This window comes from Hippichthys cyanospilos, chromosome 2 (genome assembly GCF_059441005.1).
Source record: "Hippichthys cyanospilos isolate Australia breed blue-spotted pipefish chromosome 2, RoL_Hcya_1.0, whole genome shotgun sequence".
NCBI classification, from domain to species: Eukaryota; Metazoa; Chordata; class Actinopteri; order Syngnathiformes; family Syngnathidae; genus Hippichthys; species Hippichthys cyanospilos.
In genome coordinates this window covers 1,230,541-1,254,981 of record NC_142370.1, presented here as the reverse complement: position 1 = coordinate 1,254,981, position 24,441 = coordinate 1,230,541, and the positions used below count along the sequence as shown (strand labels likewise).

At 39.3% G+C, this 24,441-nt stretch overlaps 2 protein-coding genes and 1 long non-coding RNA gene across 9 annotated transcripts in view; 1 reads left to right on the top strand and 2 right to left on the bottom strand.

Moving 5' to 3' along the window:
- Window positions 1-8,488, bottom strand: part of snphb (syntaphilin b) — a 41,404-nt gene extending 32,916 nt beyond the window's left edge. For 2 of the 7 annotated variants that reach the window (XM_088438276.1, XM_088438286.1), the window contains exon 1: window positions 8,413-8,488. The gene's annotated coding sequence lies outside the window, so the exon portion shown is untranslated. Of the gene's footprint in view, window positions 1-1,208; window positions 1,263-3,840; window positions 4,200-4,996; window positions 5,138-8,412 lie in introns of those variants that run through there. The other 5 variants (XM_088438297.1, XM_088438328.1, XM_088438307.1 and 2 more) reach the window with 3 other exon arrangements.
- On the top strand, window positions 5,869-13,464 carry LOC148426825 (uncharacterized). Its single transcript, XR_015868312.1, has 2 exons — window positions 5,869-6,341; window positions 7,946-13,464. It is a non-coding gene; the product is annotated as an uncharacterized LOC148426825 (long non-coding RNA).
- Window positions 13,465-14,938: 1,474 nt separating this feature from the next.
- On the bottom strand, window positions 14,939-23,297 carry LOC148426824 (cytochrome c oxidase hypoxia associated subunit FA4L2-like). The gene is made up of 5 exons (XM_088438366.1): window positions 23,223-23,297; window positions 23,040-23,093; window positions 18,398-18,483; window positions 17,055-17,115; window positions 14,939-16,976 (listed from the first exon to the last, which is right to left on the bottom strand). The coding sequence occupies exons 2-5, from the start codon at window positions 23,082-23,084 to the stop codon at window positions 16,920-16,922; spliced, it is 249 nt and encodes an 82-aa protein (XP_088294492.1). The 5' UTR covers window positions 23,085-23,093; window positions 23,223-23,297; the 3' UTR covers window positions 14,939-16,919.
- Between the last annotated feature and the right edge of the window lie 1,144 nt (window positions 23,298-24,441).

The following is a 24,441-nucleotide window of genomic DNA, read 5'->3' as shown; positions in this document are numbered from 1 at the left end:
AACGTGAACGCTATTGGTCTTACAACGTCACACTGACTGTCTCACTCACGGTGTCTAAATATATTACCATTTAAGTGTAGTGTTTGTACAGCTAAAGGGAAAAACAGCTGACATGAAATTAAATGTGCCGATTGCAGGACAAAGAATTGTCATTGGTTTAAATGTGTGTTTTTTTTAAATTAATTGTCAATACATTCCAACCGTTTAAAAAAAAAAGTGCAAATAATTATCAGTCAGTCACGGAGATGCAAATATGCTATTGGTCGATTAAGGTCACCCGGTCTCACTCACGGAGATGCTATTGGCCGGCGTCACACGTCAATCACAGAAATGCCGATATGCTATTGGCCGAACGCCTTTATCTAGCTTGAAGGGACAGGATGGAAGGAAGCAGAGAAAATTAGTGAAAAACGGAATGTTGTGAAGACTTTGCAAACTTTATCTGTTAGACATAGCTTCTAAAATTACTAGCAGCGGTAAAGAAAGAAATAAGAGGATGATGTTTTAGTATCTGCGTGATTTGCACCCTGACTGAAAGAGTTACTGTAACACTGTAAGACCAATAGCATATTTATCGCCGTGTTAAGTTTGAGCGTTGGACTCTGCCCCCTATGCTTACACCCAGCTCAAGTCTCGTCGTCTCAAAGGTAAAAGCTATTTATCCAATGTATTTATTATAAAATGCAAGTGTACAGCAGATAATGTCACTCAATTTTAATATATGTATACAGTGTGTCGTTTTTACCTAAGGCTTCTGCGCGCGATGCACGCATTCACGAATTAACATGGGTTTGGATTGCCCGCTATACGAGCAATTCGAGACACGAGCGTAGCCGCTGAACGGATGAAGTTCGTAACCCGGGGGCCCACTGTATATATATATATATATATATATATATATATATATATATATATATATATATATATATATATATATATATATATATATATATATATATATATATATATATATATATTCAGTGGGCCCCCGTGTTACAAACTTAATCTGTTCAGGGGCTACGCTCATAACTCGAACTGCTCGTATGACGGGCAATCCAAACCTATGTTAATTAGTGAATGCGTGCAACGCGTGCAAAAACCTTAGGTAAAAACATCACGACTTTATACACATATTAAAAATGAGTAACATAATCTATTGTACAGTTAAATTAAATAACATTCATCTACAAAGGAAAAATGACATTTACCTTTGGGGCGACGTGACTTGAGCTGGGTGGAGGCGGAGGGGAGCAGAGACCAACCTGCAGAATTTATTTATTTATTTATTTTCTTTAACAAAAACATATCACCGGCGATTTCCTTCTCTTTAATCCATAATAGAAGAAGCCTCTCCATTTTGTTGTGACCGAGGTCCGTCCCCCGGCAAGGAATGTCTTGCCCTTAGAAGATTGCCGAGCGGTTACAGCCATACTCACGAGCAAGGTTAACTATGCGAGTGCCTCCTTCGTATTTTTTTTTTTATTATCTCCTGCTTTGTTTCTATTGTCATCATCCGCTTACTTTTTCCTTTGCCGCCACTAGCAATTTTAGAAGCCATGTCTTACAGATAAAGTTTGCAAAGTCTTCACAACATTCCTTCCTTCCGTTTTTGACTCATTTTCTCTCCTTCCTTCCATCCCGACCAGCTGTGCCATCAAGCTAGATGAAGGCGTTCGACCAATAGCATAACGGCATTTCTATGACTGACATGACGCCGGCCAACAGCATATCCGCATCTCCGTGAGTGAGACCGGGACTGTGAACTTAATCGACGAATAGCATATCGGCATCTCCATGCCTGACACCGTGACTGAAACAGTGACTGTGACATTGTAAGAGAAATAGCATATCAGCATTACCGTGACATGCGTGAGCAGTTGATTTCCTTGATGTAGCAAAGCGAAAAAAATTGTACGGACACATTGACCGGCATTTTGGATTGTTCGTAAGACGAAAGGTTTGTGCGTAAGAGGGGGACAAAATACGCCGCGGTCCACGTTCGTAAGATGAAAAATTCGTAAAAGAGGGAGTTCGTAAACCGGGGTTCCACTGTATATACGGTATGGGCTTATTCCCTAGTGAGGGTAGGGTAGCTTAGCCTTCTTCGTATTTATTAATTAACTCCAGCTTCGTTTCCATATAAATCATCTTCTCACTTCTCTCTTTAACATCATTGGCAATCTTGGCACCCATGGCTAATCAATTCAAGTTTGAATTAAGCATTAAATTGCACAATAGTTAATTTAAGCAGTCAGACGAGATCCAGTCCGCATGCCGCAATTTTGACCGTGACACCGACCAATAGCAGATCAATATCTTCAGGAGTCGTGACGCAGACCAGCATCTGAGTGACGCGTTAAAGCGCAGGCAGTTTGATAAGACCAGAAAATAAAAACCATTACCTAAAAAAGCCTGAAGATGGAGTAAAAACAACACAAATACAGCCAACCCCTAGGATCATGACAGTTGTTTTTGTTGTAAAACGGGGGGATAAAAAACGTTGCAATCCACGTCATGGGATGTCGTAGACTTCTTTTATAACAAAAATGGTATTTCAAGTGTAAACCCTCCATTGTAATTATCTTTGATCATGTACAGATTAGACTTTAATTCAACGTATGGACCGCTCTTAATATGACCGCAGCTGCAGGAGACTTCAAAAGAAGAGCTTGACTATTTTCTTCTTCCGTCTGCAGTTGGCAATCTAGCTTGCTAAAGCTGCTTCTGTACGGATTATCGTGTTTTTACGAGCCATTACAAGTGGCTTCGCTGAATTGCCAAAGGTGATGGCAGCCGTCTTCTAATGTTCGCCTTCTCCTTAATGTAGCGAACGGTGGATTTGTTCACTCACAAATAGCGGGCCACGGCCGTGTAACTTTTCCCTTCGAGAAGTATCACCTTCTTACCAATTGTAATCATTTTTTGTTACTTGTTAGCTCAGTACTAGCCTTCGCGGGAGCAGCACCCTTGGTAAGCTATTGTAAAAGTTATATAAATGTGTCATGAAAAAAAAAATATTGAAGTCGTGAATCTGCTTAATGGAAAAAAAATCTGCGATATGGTGGATCTGCGTAATGCCGGGGTGTCCAAACTTTTTGCAAAGTGGGCCAAATTTGGTGTGTTAAAAATGAAGGGGGGGCCAACCTTGGCAGGTGTTCTTTACATATAGCAGCAATTAATTTAAATACATTTCAGCGAGTCGTTCTGTGTTTAACATTTGCTTTTTATTTTCATTTCAGCTATCTTAAGCATGTGTTTTGGTTAATTAAAAACATGCCAATCAAATTTGAATTGACATTAAATATTGAAGTTGAATATTCACTTAATTTCATTTTTTTACCACTAATTAACTTTTTTGTAACAGTTGAACAGAAGCAATTGTACTCTTGGGTGCAAATTACATTTGAAACATAAAAAAAATATCTCACCATGGCAGTTTAATTTTTATTTATAGAATTTTTAAACACAATAACAGAGTAATGAGCAAGAAATAGTCATATCAACAAATGCAGGGCTCATTTAAAATATGAAATTAGTAACTAAAAATGTTGATGGATTTTTAAATGTTTATTATTCTGGAATGAAAACTTAAAAAAAAACGTTTTCAGACTTATCGTAAATGAAAAATGACTTGTCCGCTTGAGTGTGATAGGTGAAACTGAGATCTGGAGTGCAGGACAAAGGCCAGGTGTGGCTCTATGGCAGTAGTATGGATGCGCAAGATGACTTTTAAGTGAGAGTTCGGTAGCCGTGTCCTCACACGGCTTTTATTTAAGATCATAACCGAGAATGTCTTCTCACACAAATACGTCGACCCGAACAAGCTTAACATTTTCTTACCAAATGCTCGAATCTCTCGGAAACTTGTCCATATCCAGCTGTCAGTAAAAGTTGGTGATATAAAGCTGCTGGTGCTGACCGGAGCTCACTGCGTCACACTGCTGCGCAACTTTCATCCTTTTGTTGATTGTCGCCATTTTAGAAAATTAGGGGCTCATACTGTCAATTACTCATATACTAATTTGCTGTTCCTAATTGAGCCTGGAGATGGCAGCATTTAGCACACGCAGGTAACAGCGCTGCTGCCCAATGTATTAATTCTCCATGCAGGCCAGACGTTATTGATTATATGACGGAGACTGCGGGCCGGAAGGAAATTGACCACGGGCCGCATTTGGCCCCCGGGCTGAACTTTGGATATGTCTCGCGTAATGGAAAAAAAATCCGCAATGTGGCAAATCTGCGATAGTGAAACCGTAAAGTAGCGAAGGTTCACTGTATATGGATACATAAACACCATTTGAGGAACAGATATATATATATATATATATATATATATATATATATATATATATATATATATATATATATATATATATATATATATATATATATATATATATATATGTACACACACACACGCACACACTTACTACCGATTCAAATTACCAGCTCGTCGAGTGTTAAAGGAGAGAGACATTGAACACATGCAGGATTGCAGAGTTTTTTACTCCTGCACTAAATGTTTTTTACCATGATGCAGCATTCAGCTCATAGGAAAAAAACACAAGTCACGCTCCCGACAGCCATCAGGGATCGCCTTTTCACGGCATCTGAGTAATGCTACGACGTGTTTTGAAGCTTGAACTGCTTTTCTTTGGACTCTTTTTGCCTAAGCAGAACAATTTATGCGGCAGCATCCGGGAGGAACCCCCCGCAGAAATGCTGCAAGGTCAAACTGCTGCGCGCACCAGAATCGTCTCACAACTTGAAGGCCTGCTGACATGGGCAAGCCTGGATTTCCCTAGGACATTTTGAGGTGAGCATGCATGAAAGTGAGGCAGACCCCCCCCCCCCCCCCAAACCACCACCACCACCACCACCAAAAATAAATGTTCTGATCCGTAGAGCTTGTAACGTGCTTCCTTGATGCTATTCATTTCTATTGGTGCTAGTAATAATAAAACAAATAAAATTCAGGCATTGGGTATCTTACCGGGTGTCTCCCCCCCCACCCCCTTTCCGTTGCGTTAATCCTCCCTGGGCTCCATTTCTTTTTTTTTTCTTTTTTTTTTGGGGGGGGGTATTTTTCGAGTGGTCGAGAGCTCCTCAAGATGCAGAAGGAATGCTAGCACAGGAGAAAAAGGAGGGGGAGTGGTCTCGAGCGGGCGGAGGCAGGGGCACGACACGTCATCTTCTTTAACACTTTCACTACCGACTCTTTTTTTTTAAATACGAAAATAAATGGGGCATATATTACTTGTTTATAAATCTAGGATACTTGGGATATTTGTTAAAAAAATCCCACTTCCACAGATTAGGTCAGGGGTTATAATAATATGGGTTATTAATAAAAATAAATGAACAAATAACCGCAATAAAATAAATGTATTAAATGTCATCTTATTTTATATTAAACCATGAAAGTATTCATCACTTTTGAATAAAGTAATCATTTTAACCAATTGAACTCATTCAATGCCAGAGATTTATTTTCACGTTTCTTAAGTCTGGCTCTGGACATTAAATTCCAGATATTTGAGTATTAAATCGATACTTAAGTACATTAAGGACATTAATTTTCTGAAACTTAAGTATTAAATTGATCATTAAGTATCTGTCTGGACTCTTTAAAAACATGAAAAAAACGTCCCTGTCGTTAAATGAGTTGAACTGGTTGAATTGATTGCTTTATTGAAGAGTCATGAATACTTTTGCGATTCAATACAAAATAACATGAAATTAACACGACAATAAGTAATAAATCATGCATTAATGTTTTGAAGTACTTTGCCCAATATGTATATATCAGTGGTTGGCCGTCACAGCCAGCAAGGCCTTCTCTGGTGGCCTAATATAACCTGACATTATCATAACTATAATAAACTAAAGTAATTACAATAACTAAAGTAAAAGTCAATTTTAATTTTTTCATTTGAAATTTATTTTTACTAAATATATATATTTTACATATAAAATTAGTGCATAATATTCAAAATATATAATGCAGATGCAAAATCCCGAGTGCATCACAGTGCCTAAAAAAGAAAGATGACAATCCTTATTTTATCACAATTACACTTGACATGGCAAAAAAAAATGAATAATTTTCCCTTGGGGAGAAATGCCTCCCTTTGAGAGGAGGCGGGAGCAGATGGGAGGCAGATTCAGCTTCATACCTCACTTCACAAAGTCCTCACTTCCTCTGGAGGCTGGCAAGTGCAAGAAAACATCTTGGTGAATAAAGCCTGCTGCCTCATCCTCGCCCGACAGATCTTCTGCCCTGATGCAACATGACTTTCAAGTTGACCATCACCTGCTTGTGGCTTCTCTCTTCGGTGGTGAGTCCATAACAACTTGACTCTGGAGGCAATGTCGCTAAAGACTTGCTGCCATGATAGTTTTACATCCAGGTCTGATGGAATCCCCTTCAATTTACATTGAGGGAGTCTTCCAGCACTACTGTTTCTTTGCAACTTTCACCCCTGATGATAATTAGGATTGACATTAGGTTTCAAATGATGGAAATTCTTTAGATATTTTTTATGATATCGTTTATGATATCCGCATTAAAAAGTTGAACGTGTCCTTCACACTGTCACCAAAGTTTTACTTATTAATGAGAAGATCTTTATAACCACTGGATTTGTACAATTCACGCGCTTCACACAAGTCACAGTTTTTGTCAGCATTGCAATTTTAGAAAAAATACATCTACACTTTAGTTTTTTACCACGAACACACAAGGGCAAAGTGTTTAGTGAAGTTTGACTAACTTATCTGATTTTTTTGTTGGCATTGCCTTTAGCACAGCTCCATCTTGTAGCTGCACAATGCAACTCCAGCCACTACTGTAGCTTCTATTCTATGTGCCTTATTATGCGGTGCGCCCTACATATGAAAACACTTTTTGAAATAAGCCACACTGAAGGTGCTGCCACCCAGAAGAAAATAAGATCATTTGATATCCATAGCTCTCAATGGCAGTGAACAAGTTAATCTTTTTGTAATGTAATGGATACAAAATTGAGTGATGCTTGGAGTGATGCTTCATGTAAACATTATTATACAGCTTATATTGCTATGTTATCATGCAGAATTTGAAAGTGAATGTTATGAAAAAAAAAGCTGCCAACTAGGTATTTATCAACTCTTCACCTTTCCCTACAATGAGCCATTTGACATGATTATTATTGTATCTTTTAAGCAATGAAAAGTTCCTTGTTATCTGATTTTTTTTGTGCCTCTTCTTCTCCCGGGTTTTATTTTTAAATTTCATACCACATGGCGAGCCGCGTTAAATGTTCTCATTTCTCACCCAATGTGTATTCATGCCCACCACATTCATTTATGTGGCCAGAAAAAACAATTACTGTTCGTGTGCCAATGTTCTTTTTCCAGCTCATGCATTAGGAGAACAGAGAAGGACAGCACCAGTACAATTCTACTGAGCTCTAAAGCACCCTCTGTTTTTGATTCAGACGTCTCTAATTACATGAAAGTTTCCGCCCTAAGAAGAAAAAAAAAAAAAACATGGTTGGAATCCAGTGTACTTGTCCTATGTGTGTTTATGATTAGTGCAAGATAAGTTAAGCTATTTAGTAGATAACAAGTGAAGTGATATCGGTCTGCGGTTAAGTTTGAGCAAGCTATTCAGGGTAGTCCTTTGTGCAGCCAAGTTACAGACGACAACCTTCTCGTTGCAAACATTATTTTATTGCAAGCAGTGCATCCATTCTCACAGCAAAGCATTTCTTCATTGCAAGCACTGTTATTGATTGTAGCAAATGTGTTATCACTATTTTGGCAATTATTCTGACAACATCCCCGCTGCATATGATTTAGATTGGCCCTCTGAGGAAATCCATGACCGCAAAATGAACTTAACTCCCCAATTTTACAAATCTTCTGTGACAAATAGTGATTGTTCATTTGTGTTTGTCAGTTTGCCAGTTCAGCCACCTCACTTCCAACTTCACCAAACCTGCTCGGCCCTCCTGCTAATCAGCCTCGAACACTAACACCTGCAAGCACTTACCCGCTTAGTATAAAGCCCGGTCACTTGCCTCCACAACCCGCCAGATCGTCTCTATGCGCTTCGACGAGCTTCCCAGCAATTCCTCCTGCCAGCCTGCCTGTTGTCTGACCCTGTTCGTCCTTGACCGCCCGATTGCCTGCCGAATTGACTGGTTCCTTGGTATTTCGACCCTGCCTGCCTCTGACCGCCCGCTAGCCTGCCGCTTTAACCAGTCTGCCCAAGCCCCCTTCCCGTCTGCTTTCCTTCACCCGGCTGCCAGCCAAACCCCAGCTCCCCCAGACTCCGGAACCCCCCAGACCTTTGTACCACGCTCCTGTCAGCTCCCACTACTACTTGCACCTTCTGTTCAATAAACGCTCTGCCATTGCCCTTACCAGTTCGTGCGTACTCTTGGGTCCTCTCTCCTCCCGCCGTAACAGTGTTTGTGTGTGTGTTTTGTGAGATGGCCTGGAAACAACCAGAGCCCACGACTTCCTGAGCCAGGACCGCAACAAACATTTTTCTTTGTTGATAATCCCTCATTTGAACAGATTAACGGGCCTCTAGTGATGTGTCGGTCGCGAACGAGCGGGTTCAAAGAGCCAGCTCTTTGAAGTGAATGATGAGAACAGGCACCCTCCCAGAGCTGGCTCTCTCTCTCTCTCTCTCTCTCTCTCTCTTTCACGTGTCTGAAGCAAGGTTTGGCAGTGGCTCAGCTGACATGCTCAGAGAGGGAGACAGAAAGAGAAAGGTTAGGGGCGAGGGGCTTGGTAGGTACTGCACGGAGTGCACGCTGAGCACATGCTCTATTGCATCTGGACAAATAATTACTGAGAGAAGGAGCGGGATCAGCCCGTCCAAGTTGAAGTATTCAGTTTTGTTGAATGCAAATTTAAAATAAAGCAAGGAGTGATTATGATTGTTAAAATAAAGCAAGGAGTAGCTTATGTTAGTTTTGTTTGCTGCTGCTGTTGCAGTTACGACTCATTATTTTTGTTATGATGCAGCATGTTTATTTGTTGTTGGTTGAAGTTTAATTTTGTTGCTTGTTTATTGTTCGGAGCCTTTTTAATGTTCAATAAAAGAAGTAAAAACCCTTTTCTTTGCTTGATCATTGTTGCAATTTGCAGTCAGTAGAGTGCAATATTTAGTTCACCAAGTCATTTATCAAAATGTATGCTTAATTTGTCATAAATATTTAAAAGAAAAGCTGAAGTTAAAAAAGCCGTTTGAGAGCCGGCTCTTTTCACTGAGCTGATCCAAATTTACCGGCTCACCGAAATGAGTCACTACTGGCCTCAGGTGACTACCACATTTCAAATTAATTTGACATCACAGTCATAACGGCTCTCCAACAGATTCTAGAAGTACAATTTGGCCCACAATAAAACTGGGTTTGACACCCCTGGCATAAACAAATGCGCAGTAAAATGAAACTTGGTCTGGTATTTCAGTCCAATCAAAAATCAAAAATCAAAAAAATAAAAAAGAAATCAATGCGTAATATTGTACTATGTTATGTATATTATGATACCATGCCATGTATAATTTTACAAACTTAAATTCAATACATATGTGTTTCTGTTTGAACCCAAGTCTGAAGAAAATAAAGTTATTTCCATTTACTTACACTGTAAGAAGAAAGCATTACATTTACTCAACTAAAATGAGGCAACAGATTACAAGCAAAATGAATTAATACTATATGAATTAGATGAGACCCTTAATAATTTTCCATTTATGTAGCGTAGAATATAAAACATGGGTAGGGAACGTTGGTTCCTCAAGAGCCAAATCCTGCCTATTTTTTATGTCTCCCTTGCCTTTCACACCTGGTTCAAATAATCAGCTCATCACCAAGCCCTGTGGAAGCCTGATAACAATCCTGATCACTTCAATCAGGTGTGTCGAAAGTGAGACACATCAAAAACAGTTAGGATATGGGTCTCGAGGAAGTGGAGTTCCCTACCCCTGATGTAAAACAAAAGGGAAACATCTGAACTAAATGCATTTGATAGGAAAACATAAACATTCTAAATGTGCGAATGGTACAATGGTACAGCTATTTAAAAATGCCTCTTGTTCCAAAAAAAGTTCAGGTTACGAAACGCTCCGGCGGAAAAATATTGTAGTAGTGGTAGTTATAAAATAATTCAAGATACGAAAAACATTTAATATGAGACACGACGTCTTCCACTTTTCATCCACACTTCCCACCAACAATTTACACCATAGAACTAACAAACATCAAATTGACATTAGCTACGGCCAACATTGTACATATTCACATAAAAACAATATGTAACATACCACTTTGAACTGTTGCGTCTGACGTTTGCGTTGTTAGCATGTTGTTCGCACTTTAGCAATGACATTACAAAGAAGCACTTGGCATGACCTCAAACCAGATTTAAATAAATGTATATGCTCAAAATATTCCCCCCAAAAATATTTGTAAGATTTGTAAATGATTCCTCGATCACTGAAATGTCAAATAAAAATGTACAAATTAAACGGCCAGAAAAGGTGTCTCTCTCTCCCTGCACTCATCACAGCTCAACAGCATCATCCTAAGGCAAAAAAGTGAACTAGCATTCATATTGTTAACTGCTCCAATTAAAATGATTATTTGAAAGGGTTTAAGAGTGTTTCAATTCTTCTTGATTCTATATTTTGAATATTATGTACTAATGTAATTCTAATATGTATCTATTTCCATTTTTGATGCATTTTTTACAATTTATTACTATTCATTGAAAGGTTTTAAGAGTATTTTTGTGGGCTTGGAACGGATTAGGCAATTTACATGTAAAAAGCGGCTCTACTTATGAAAGATATACATGACGAAATAACCTGGAGCAAATTAATTCCTTGTGCTAATGTGTAGTGCTAATAAAACTGAATTTAATAACACATATCAAAACAGTTAATGCATTCCCTTTTAGTTTTCTGTTTTAATTTTATTTTTAGTTAATCAATACTAAACTGTGACATTTAATTGATAGTTGTCTTCCTTCCTGTTTGTTTGTTGCTTGAACCTAACAGTTTCTTTCCCCTGTTTTACGTGTGATGATGTGTGAGGTCAGCAAAAGACACCACTATGTTTACAAAGACACTCCTGCGCTTTACGTAAGTAAGACTTGCTACACTAAAGGCTTGGCAAGCATAATGAGGGCAAAAGATGAAAGGAGAGACACCTTATTTTGGACTAAGCCAAACAAGCAGCACTACCATCTTTACCTTCTGTAAACACGCCAATGGAAAAAAAAAACATTTCAGCCTTGGCTGCCTTTTGTTCACTGTGTCGTTTACAACTTCAAAAGGCTCATTAGTTACATATGGATATGGATAACATGCTGGCTAATGTTAGTATGTTATCTATTGCTGCCTTGTTTGCATTTAGCTCATTAGCATTTTTGTTTTTGCCAGGTATTTCCCTAGGGCAGTGCTACCCAACCTTTTGATCACTGCAGCACGGTCAACGCCTTCAATTTCGATTGCGAACTGGGGCTGGCTGCTTAAAAAACCACATCACAAACGTATGGCCGGGCTTTCTGTCGCTGTTGTAGTTTTTGTCCACTTTTTTTTTTTTTAATCGCGCGAGGAGAGGGGAGGGGAGCGAGCTTGCTGTGCATGGTATGAAAGAGTAATACATGAGTACGCTGCCAGGCTCTAGACCGCACAAGCACACAGATTGGATAATTTCCCACGGCACACCTGACAATATCTCTCGGCACACAGTGGTTGAAAAACAATGCCCTAGGGTGGGCACTTTGTCATCACTGACGGACGTCCATTTTACCGATGAACCGACGAATGACGGGAATGCCCCCAAAAAATGTCAAATTAAAGATGTCAGAAGAGCAATTTTCATCCGTGGTTGTAATCGTCTGGCTAGATGCGACATCAGATGACCGTCAGATGTCCTTCAGTCTGCCGCGCCCCTTTTTGTTTACTTAGATATCTTTGCATTATTACATGCTATGTTAGTGCATCTTTGTAGTACGAACTGCAATAAATGTGACAATACTCACTTAACAGCACCACCAAGCTGTGGAGGGACATATTCAGTTGAGTGAATAAATGTGTTTGGTTCTATTCACTGTTAAAACACAGTTGACTTTAGTTGTAGTTGCTCCCTTTCTTAGTCCTGATTTCAAAAACCAAAATCCATACTCTACACAATCTCACCGACCAAAAGTTAAAAGTAATGTTTAGAATTTAGTGTAAAGAGATTTTTTGAGTGATTTTACATTTTAACTGTTTTTTTCATGAAAAAAATGCTTGCTGATAAGAGCATTCTGGGATGCATTTCCACTGTAGGCGGTCATTCTTTCAAGCGACCAGGAAATGCAAGATTGACTTTTTTTTTAATTCCCTAATTATTGACTTTTTTATTTTACTTACTTTAGTTTTCTCGTAGTGTATGTGACGGATGAAATTTAGACAAATGTTCATGAAACTGTCTTCTTTAGTTGGCGGACAGGCAATTATAAAGAGAAAACTGACATCACATTGACCGTGTCAAAGTCATATTAGGCATGTTGATGCCATTCAGTGGACATGATTTGTAACTATCCTGCTCTTGTGCGTTGAATTCCCTCAGATTTGGGATACTAAAGACTAGAGTCCTAAACCCGCACACATTGTTCCTGCGGAAGCTTTTTCACCTCACTTCAACCCCACATGGGCTTAAATGAAAGACTTTGTGTTCAAATCAGCCATGTTGATTTCTGGGTGCATGAATTTGTTGGAAAAATTAGCCCCAAAAGAGAGTTGATCCATTGTAAGACAAAATTGTTATTTAGGGCTATTTTGACTGGTAACTGTGGAATGGAAGATTTAAATCAGAGAGTTAGTGATTTGATTTCATAGATTAAATCCCGACTAAAAACACATTTATATTCAAAAGCATTTAGTTAATTGAGCCTGTCTGCAGCTTTCTTCTTTTTTCTTTTTTCCTGCCCCCCTTTTCCGGCCGGGAGAGGGGGCTAGCTAGATGGTGAGGGTTGACTTGACCGCCTCTATTGGGTCCTGCGCTGGTCGACCATCACAGGTTAGGAGTTCGGCCGTCTGCAGTCCACCTGGCTGGAATGTGGGATGGTTCCTGCCCAATGGCTTCGCCTGCTGTCAAGACATCACTGCACTATATAGCACAATATGTTTTCTGTAATTTATATTGTTTCTGTGTCTGGTACATGCAGCATCCACTTCAACCTGTGGGCCTGGAAGGGGGCTCCTCCCACCTGTGGTCCCTTCTGGAGGTTTCTGATTTTCCCCAAATTGGGCTTTTTGAGTTTTTCCTTCCCCTTCTGGGAGCTTTGACAGGGGATGCTGTTGTGTACCTTATACTGAAAAGATGTCTCTGTACGACCTCTTTTCATTTGTGAAGCCCTTTGAGACTTCGGTGATTTAGGGCTATATAAATAAAATTGGATTGATTGATTGATTGATTGATTGATTGATTGATTGATTGATTGATTGATTGATTGACAATTTGGCTGCATCCAAAGTCTAACCCTTATCCTAACCCTAACCCTTCAGCTGGTAATGCTGCTAACACATTTTGGAGCGTTGGAATTCTTTTGATACCCAACTCTATATGCCCCTAGAAATAACGGATCCGTGCAAGTGCAGTAAACTGGAGGCTTGCCTTGCCGAGATTAAACAATGGATGTCTTCCAATTTTCTGCTTCTCAACCCTAATAAAACTGAGATGTTAGTTATTGGCCCTGCTCATCATCAGCACTTGCTTAAGAATACCACGCTGAACCTAGAAAACTGTATTATTTCCCAAAGTAGTTCTGCAAAAAATCTCGGCGTGATATTTGACTCCACTCTCTCCTTTCGAACACATATTAATAACATGACAAGAACGGCGTTTTTTCACCTCCGCAATATAGCTAAAATTCGCCCTATTCTTTCTCTTAGCGATGCAGAAACATTAATTCATGCATTTGTTACGTCGCGCCTAGACTATTGCAACATTTTGTTTTCTGGACTTCCCATGTCCTACATTAAAAGCCTGCAGTGTGTACAGAATGCAGCAGCGAGACTATTGACAAGGACGAGAAAGTTTGATCATATTATTCCGATTCTAGCTGACCTGCATTGGCTTCCAATACACGTGAGATGTGATTTTAAGGTGCTGTTAATTACTTATAAAATTCTACACGGTTTAGCTCCTTCCTATCTCGTCGACTTAGTATCACCTTATGTTCCGCCCCGACAACTTCGATCGCAAAATGCCGGTTTGCTATCGACCCCACGGGCTAAAAAGAAGTCTGCGGGATCAAGGGCATTTTCCATTCGCGCGCCAGTACTATGGAATGCCCTACCTATGGAAGTTCGCGCAGCCACCTCAGTAGAAATCTTTAAATCCCGACTAAAAACACATTTATATTCAAAAGCATTTAGTTAATTTAGCCTGTCTGTAGCCTTCTTCCTTTTTCTTTTTTCCTGCCCCCCTCTTCCGGCTGGGGGAGGGGGCTAGCTAGATGGTGAGGGTTGACTTGACCGCCTCCATTGGGTCCTGCGTTGGTTGACCATCATGGGTTAGGAGTTCGGCCGTCTGCAGTCCACCTGGTTGGAATGTGGGATGGTTCCTGCCCAATGGCCTTGCCTGCTGTCAAGACATCACTGCACTATATAGCACATTATGTTTTCTGTAATTTATGTTGTTTCTGTGTCTGGTACATGCAGCATCCACTTCAACCTGTGGGCCTGGAAGGGGGCTCCTCCCACCTGTGGTCCCTTCTGGAGGTTTCTGATTTTCCCCTAATCTGGGGTTTTTGAGTTTTTCCTTCCCCTTCTGGGAGCTTTGACAGGGGATGCTGTTGTGTACCCTATACTGAAAAGATGTCTCTGTACGACCTCTTTTCATTCTGTGAAGCCCTTTGAGACTTCGGTGATTTAGGGCTATATAAATAAAATTTGATTGATTGATTGATTCATCTCCTTGTGTGGAACTTTGGCAGGTTCCACTTGGTCTCTTGATGAGTTCTTTTGAGGGCGTCTTTTTATTAGACACGCCCACACGCAGGTGGATCACATCAGCATAATGGCATTGCATGATTACCTAAACATTTAAATAAAAATAACTTGCCCAAGTGTCCATAAAAATAAAAACATTGATTGTTACAATTTAGGGAGCATCACTCAACAATTTCCTAACAAAGGGTGAACTTGCAAACTACAAGACAGAAGAAGAAAACAATTTCAATGTTCTGCGTTGGCTTGCATTGCTAAACACTTACTGATCAAAACTAGCTTGAATGTCAGGCATGTGTGCAAACAGGATGTTGTTGTATGCTGTACACGCCACTCCACACCACACACACACACACGCACACACATACACACACACACACACTCTCTACTAACAGATAAACATGTATAGTGTGTGGTGGAAAAAGATTCTTATCTGGAGTCCAGTGCTGACTTGGGACCGGATATGGCCCCCGAGCCTTGAACTTGACACCTGTGTTGTAGCATCTAAAGCAGGGGTGTCAAATTTATTTTTAACATGCGCCACATTTTTGTTCTAGTTTCTGTGTTTCTTTGTGTTTGTTATAAACTTAGCTGGTTTTGAAATCAGAGGCCGGTAAAAATTGTTCAAAAACCAAGTGGGGAACAAAACATTCTTGTTTTTATTAAAGAGTGAGTTTAAAGAGAATTCGCAAGTTTGGTATTTTAGCCAGAAACTCAAAAGTCAAATTAGCATTTTGCGGGCCACAGAAAATGATGTTGCGGGCCGGATCTGGCCCCCGGGCCTTCACTTTGACAGATTTTGCCGCAATTCTTTCAATGGTTACTTTCAAACGGGGTGCAATAGAAATTTTTGTTTTGACACCCCAAAATCACTGGCTATCTTATGACATTTGCAAGCCTTTCAATTACTTCGTTGATTGGCTTAGCCTAGACTCATAATGCAAGTCTTTAAGAGCCATAATTCTCTAATTAAGACTTATCAAATATTCCAATTATAAACTTATATAATATAAATTATTTCAATTTCATAATATATAAATATATAGCATAGTTACCTTAGCTACTATCACATTTATAAATTTTCTATATTCAAATATTTGATGACCTTGTGAGCTTTTCAGTCAACCCAAATTGGGTGATAATAAGGCCAGGTTAGTGATCCCTGCACAAGACGAAAACCTCTTAAAACACAATTCTAAACATTGCTTTTTACTTAAGGTCTGTACAATGAATGTGCTGAGCAAGATAAAGTTCAGTAGGCAGTTCTGTTCACAAAAGCGTGATCGCAGGTTACTCACTCCTTTTTTTGTTCCTTCCGCTCCTTTCCCTTTGCTTTCTACCCTTCCTTCCTTTTCTCTCCCTCCTTCACATGCATTCCTCCTTTTTTTCTCTCCTTCATTCACTGCTTCCTTCCCCCTTCTTTCCTTCATTCACAATGTCTTTGTTCTTTCTCTCCTTTTTTCCTTCCTTCCTTCTTTCCTTCCTTCCCTCCTTCCTTCCTTCCTTCCTTCCTTCCTTCCTTCCTCTCCTTTTATCTCCAAACTCTCTTGTTTGAAGCATTTTACCAACCTCTGATCTCAAAACCTAGGTAAGTATGTGAGGAAGGGTCATTAGGGACATTCCAGCCCCCTGACAGAAACCAGAACTACAATGTGGCCCACCATAAAAATGACTTTGTCATCGCTGAATTAATACAAATAAGATCAAAGAGTTGAAGAGGGTTTTTTTTGTCCTCCCTCCCAGGCCTTTCTCCTTTCCGTCACTGATCGAGACACGTCACTTCCTCTTTTTCACAACCATATGCTGTATATGCAATTATTCTAACACCCCCTAAAAAATTGTATTGACTCCTTAATAAGAAAGCCACCGTTGTTTGTGAACATGTGACTGTGAACACTACAGACTTCCTGCTTCAGAATTCCGGTCCATCCTTCTTCAGATGTTTATAGTCGGTGGTGATGGCCACAAACTAAAATGGGAGAGAGAAGATTGAGATACTGCTTACTGTTGCCTTCATGCGGTGTGGATGACATCATCAACAATTCACCTTGTACTGATATGTGGGATCCAGTTTATTCCAGGGCTCAGGGTTGTTTCTCTTATCCCAGCTAAACAGCACAAACAAACAAAGTCCAATGCTCATCATTCAGCTTCAAAAGTAAAAGAGTTTTATTGATATTAGCATAGTAAAACTACACCAGTGGTTCTTCCGGGGGTCCGTGGCCTGATTGCAGGGGGGGGGTGAAATTATTTAGGGTATTCACAAAAATACATGTATATTTGTATTCATATTTTGTTATTTTGTATAAGATTGCAAATGTGACTCTTCAATATATATATATATATATATATATATATATATATATATATATATATATATATATATATATATATATATATATATATATATATATATATATATATATATATATCCATTGGATCCCCGGGCTACGGCGTCCGCGTTTCGTGGACGTTTTTTCACGTTACGATGTGGAATACTGAGTTTTTTCGTCCCCTCTTTAAGGCATTTATCCCGCTTTGCAATTAACATCAACAACTGTCATGACCTGTGCAGTCGTTTGAGTTTGTTTTGGTTTTGCCTCCCTCTTGAGGCGTTTTTAGGTAATTGCCTTTATTTTCTGTTGCCTTCAAACTGCCTCCACTGCAACGCGTCACTACAATGCTGGTCTGCTATTGGTTGGCATCTCGGCTCCCTAAGATACATGTCAACCATTTGTAAGCATGATGAGGTCACGAAATGTTGGTCTGCTATTGGTTGGCACACAGGGTCACAAAGATGGCTGCCTAAAGACTTGATCTCATGTGAGAGTGCTTTCAATATCGTGTTCATTATGCATTTAGTGCTTCATTCAAACTTGAATTGGTTATCCATGAGTCCCAAGATTGCTAGTGATGTTAAAGAGAGAAGTAAGAAGATGATTTATATGGAAACAATGCTGGTGATAACCAAGAAATATGAAGCTAGCCTAGCCTAGGATACCCTGACTAGGGAATATGGCCATAACAAGCGTCACTCAAAGGTAAATAAATCCTTTATATAGTGTTTTATTTATGATGTTATTTAATTGTATGAATGTTTATTATACTGTATGCTTGTAGCACTTGCATATAATACACTTTAATATCATTGTTTAATATGTATATACAATTTCTATGTTTCATTGTATTTGTCTTGCTTTGTTTCCGCAAACATTTGAAATGGGGATCCTTGGAAAATGTGCTTTCTAAAAGGGGTCCATCAAAACAAAAATGTGAATTACACAATGAAATTCTTCTTGTCTTCATTTCCCAGCGCAGACTTAAATTCCACACAATAGAGCAAATTATAAAGTAGGCGATAAAACCTGTTCAGCAGGTCAAGGTTCTTACGTGACATGGGGTCCTTTGGCCAGTCGGACCAGGTACAGACTGGCGCCAGTCATTCCCAAGCAGATGAAGAAAAACTGGGGGATTAGCTGACAGGGAGAGACAGCAGAGACAAAATAGTGCACATGCTAATGAGATAATATCAGTATTTTTTTTAGTATGATTACAAAAAAATCTCCAAGGGTGTTGGCCAAGGTTCTGAGGTGACTAGATTCAAACGCTCCACCCGAAAGGGCAGAGGACCGGAAACAACTCAACATGCTGACCTGGCCATGGGACCACACCTATTGGTGGACCGCAGAATACAAAAAATGAAAGTTGAAGACAAACGAGCGTCATTTTGCCGGGAATGATCACTGTGGTCAAGCCGTCCCACTCTCGCGAAAAGGAAGTCAAGTGAGCCTTACCTCACATTTTACATACTAGGCATTACGGTAAAGGGCTGTCAATGAGAGGCGCTCATCACCTTTAAAGTAAAAGATGTTTGCTTTGCCTACATGGACGTCGGGTTGAAAATTACATTAAAGAACGTGTCCTAACAAAATTTATCAAATTCTGAAGAAAATATGTTTCAAATAAGCATATTGCAAATATTGCTAACCCTAACCCTAACCCCAACTTCAGGTCATCCTGAAATTGTGGTAAAAGTCCCCTGAAACATCAATACTTCACTGTCATGGGACCTGATTTTTTTTCTTTACCTATCAGAAAACCAAACTAGCCCTGGAAGACACAACCCCCCCCCCCAAACTGGATATTGGTGATGAGTGAAAATGAGATGTTTTACTTCCATTTGATCACATATTTAAAAAATCATTTAAAATACATTTACTTCAGCATTCCAGGGGTCCCCCAAACTGTGTCCCATCATAATCTGATGTGGCATTTTAAAATTAGTGACCCCTATAAATGCCACATGTACCTGTCATTTTATTACATACAGTGGGCTCCCGTGTTACGAACTTAATCCGTTCAGCGGCTACGCTCGTAACTCGAACTGCTCGTATGACGGGCAATCCAAACCTATGTTAATTAGTGAATGCATGCAACGCATGCAAAAACATTAGGTAAAAACATCACGACTTTATACAATTATTAAAAATGAGTAACATAATCTACTGTACAGTTAAATTAAATAACATATACAAAGGAAAAATGACATTTACCTTTGGGGCGACGTGACTTGAGCTGGGTGGAGGCGGAGGGGAGCAGAGACCAACCCGCAGAATTTATTTATTATTTACTTAAACGAGAATATATCACCGGCGATTTTCTTCTCTTTAATCCATAAAGGAAGAAGCCTCTCCATTTTCTTGTCGACTGAGGTCTGTCCCCTGGCAAGGAAAGTCTTGCCCTTAGAAGATTGCAGAGCGGTTACGGCCATACTCACTAGCAAGGTTAACTATGCGTGCGCCTCCTTCGTATTTTTTTTTTTTTTTTATCTCCTGCTTCGTTTCTATTGTCATCATCCTGTTACTTCTTCCTTTACCACCACTAGCAATTTTAGCAGCCATGTCTAACAGATAAAGTTTGCAAAGTCTTCACAACACACCGACCAGCTGTGCCATCAAGCTAGATCCATGTTTTTCAACCGCGGGTGCCGCGGCACAGCGGCACAGACATTGTCAGTTGTGCCGCGGGAAATTATCCCCCCGGTCCGCTGTCTAAATTTACGGCATTGACTGTGCCGCGGAGAGCCCCCACCCCCCACCCCCCCCCACCCCGGTCCGTTGGATACATTTACGGCATTGACTGTGCCGCGGACAGCACCCTCAAGGCTTTAAATGTGACGCGGTGATCAAAAGGTTGGGAAACACTGAGCTAGATGAAGATGTTCGGCCAAGCATATCGGCATTTCTGTGATTGACGTGACGCCGGCCAATAGTACAGTATATCCGCACCTCCGTGAGTGAGACTGGGACTGTGACCTTAATCAACCAATAGCATATTGGCATCTCCGTGACTGACTCCGTGACTGACGCCCTGACTGAGACAGTGATTGTGACATTGTAAGAGCAAGAACGTTCAGCTTGACCGTGACTAGCCTGAACAATTGTATTTGTTGATGTAGTAAAGCGAAAATAATTGTGCGACCACATTGACCGGCGGCATGTCGGATTGTTCGTAAGTCGAAAGGTTTGTGCGTTAGTGGGGGAAAAAAAACACCGCGGTCCACGCTCGTAAGTCGAAAAGTTCGTAAGAGGGGGAGTTCGTAAACCCGGGGCCCACTTTATTAAAAAAAATCATTAAAATTTTTTTTAGCTATTGTGAGACCACACCTAATCTGGAGGACACTAAAGCCCCCCGGGGGTCCCCCAATTTGGGTCCTTTCAAAATCTGATGTGGCATTTAAAAATTAGAGACCCCTGAAATAGCCTCATCGTACAATCATTTTATCACATATTTAAAACATCATGAAAAAAATATTCAGCAATACCCCACCTGTTCTGGGGGATACTAGAGCACTCCAGGGGTCCCCCAATGGGGTTCAGTTAAAATCTGGTATGGCATTTCAAAATGAGTGACCCCTTAAAATGCCACATGCAACTGTCAATACAAAACATTTAAAAAAAAATAATTGAATTAAATTCTTTAGTTATCATTACACAACACCTGTTCTGGGGGATACTACAGCACCAAAGGAGTCCCCCAAACTAGGTCCTATCAAAATGAGTGACCCCTGAAAATGCCTGCCATCCATCCATCTTCCACCACTATTTTCCAGGGTCAGGTCATGGGGCAGCAGCTTGAGCAAGGAAGTCCAGACTTGCCTCTCCCTGGACACTTTGTCTAGCTCCTTTAGATCCTCAGGCGCTCCCAGGACAGCCGAGAGACATAGTCCCTCCAGTGTGTCCTGGCTTGTTCCCGGGGCCTCCTTCCTGTGGGACATGCCGGAAACACCTCACCAGGGAGGTGTCTGGGCGGCATCCTAACCAGATGCCCGAACCACCTCAACTACCTCCTCTCAATGCGGAGGAGCAGTAGCTCCATGCTGAGCCTCTCCCAGGTGACTGAGCTTCTTACCCTATTTCTAAGGGAAAGCCCGGACACCATGCAAAGGAAACTCAATTCGGCCGCTTGTATCCAGCATCTCATTCTTTCCGTCACAACCCACAACTCATGGCCATAGGTGAGCTCAGCTCTTTCTTCACCACAACAGATGCAGAGTCCACATTACAGCAGATGCCGCACCAATCCGCCTGTCGATCTCCCGTTCCGTCCTATCTTTACTCATGAACAAGACCCCAAGATACTGGAACTCCTCCATCTGGGGCATCCCCGAACCGGAGAGGGCATTTCACCATTTTCTGACTGGTGAAATACATACATATACATATACATATGTACATTATATATTATATATTATATATATTATATATATATATATATATATATATATATATATATATATATATATATATATATATATATATATATATATATATATATATGTACATATATACATATATAGTTTTTGCACGCGTTGCACGCATTCACTAATGAACATAGGTTTGGATTGCCTGTCATGCGAGCAATTCGAGTTACGAGCATCGCCGCTGAACGGATTAAGTTTGTAACATGGGGGCCCACTGTGTGTATATATATATATATATATATATATATATATATATATATATATATATAAATATATATATATATATATATATATATATATATATGTGTGTGTGTATATATATATATATATATATATATATATATATATATATATATATATATATATATATATATATATATATATATATACATATTTATATATGTATATATGTACATATATATATATATGTATATATATATATATGTATATATGTATATATGTATATATATATATATATATATATATATATATATATATATGTATATATGTATATATATGTATATATGTACATATATATGTATATATGTACATATATACATATATATATATATGTATATATATATATATATATGTATATATGTACATATATATATATATATATATATATATATATATATATATATATATATATATATATATATATATGTACATATATACATATATAGTTTTTGCACGCGTTGCACGCATTCACTAATGAACATAGGTTTGGATTGCCTGTCATGCGAGCAATTCGAGTTACGAGCATCGCCGCTGAACGGATTAAGTTTGTAACATGGGGGCCCACTGTGCATATATATATATATATATATATATATATATATATATATATATATATATATATATATATATATATATATATATATATATATATATATATATATATATAAATGAGTACAGTATAGTATATGCAAATATACAGACTGTATGTATGGACAGGACTGATGCCACTGAACATTTTGAGGGTTGAAAATAAAACTATATATTTGACAACGTTATGAGCCTTTCAAAATCAGCCCAATTTGGGTGATAATCACACCAGTCTCGTGAAAAATCCCTGGACATCTAGGGTCAATGAGGAAACAGCGTATTATTACTGTGTGTGACTTGTTGTCTTCTGAACAAATGCATAAAAAGGACATTTAGCAAAAAAGAATGCAATTACTTACACCGGGGTGCTTCTTGTCATGCTCCACTGCTGTCCGAAATGCACAAAAAGGACATTTTACAGAAAATAATGCAATTACTTACACCGGGGTGCTTCTTGGCGTGCTCCACCGCCGTCCGAAATATCATTGCAGCACGCTATTTGGAAACAAGGGGTGACTCAGAGGGCTCGGTCTCAGTTCATATGTGAACGGGGGGGGGGGGGGGGGGGGGGGCGGAGCGGCAGGAGATACAGGTCTATGATATCTGATTACAGCTGCCTCTGACCTCAGTGGTTGCAGTCTGGCCCCCAATTGCCGCTGACCCAAACTATTTGGGCAAAAATCGTGATCTTGCGAGGAAGCTTGTGCAGGGAAGGAAAAAGTTTTGCCCCGGGGCCCCCAGGGAGCAAATCACAGGAAATGGGAAGATGTACAAATATATCACTTTGCAGGCTAGAAAACACTGCTGCAAAAACAAAGTCCAGGAGCTTAAAAAGGTCAAATCAAGAGCTTTACTTGGCAGGCAAGATGATGGGAAAAATCAAGCTTTAACCGAGCAACTTTTTGCTCAGTTGCTCGGTTAAGACTTTTCACTAACGCGGTGGTTCTCAACCAGTGCAGTGCCAGGGATGTATATTCATGTTTTTAAATAGTTCTGGTCTCTTAAAAATTTAATCACAGAAATTGTACTTAAATATAGAATTAATACTTAAAGGGACAGTGTTTAAGATTTAGACTGTGTTTTTATTAAATAAAAAAAAATAAAAATAAATTAAATGATTGTAAACTTAAAAAACTTGCAAATGAATGTGTACTTAATGACCAACAGTATGTTTTAAATATAATCATTGGTCTAATTATCATTAAATTATATTCCATGGGGCATGGCACCTCTCCGGAAGCGACCATGTTTGCTATAGCTACGGACAATGATTAATGCAAAACCTGCAGCACCTCCTGCTGGTTGTAATGAAAAACTGTTTAAATCTTTCACACTATCCCTTTTACTATGTGTTAATTCACGTCCTTAATGTACTTTAAGTGTGAACTTAGTTCCTAAGTATCTGAGATTTAATGTCCGTACTCTTAAAAAAAATAAGCATTGAGTGAATATATTTTTCAAAATGTAATTATTTTGAAATTTGCCAAAAATGTGATTTTTGTCTACAATTTCTTGCTAAGGAGGCGACAAATCCAGAAAAGCTAAAGCGGATCTTTATATTACAGTTTTTGACTAAATCAGTGGTTGTCAGAATTGGGTCGGCAGCCCCCAGGGGACCCGTGGCCTGACTGCAGATGGCCCTTGAAATAATTCAGGTTAATAAAAAAAATATATAAGATAAGATGTTTCGCTTTGTTTCTTTTATAGGCTGGGTAATTTTTGTATATTGAAGAAAAAAACCCTGTACTGACGCAACCATATCTCGAGGTGTTTCACTGTATTTGATCAAATGTAGTTTTGTCCCTGGTATTTGTCATATTCTTTTCACTAATGCGATCCTTTT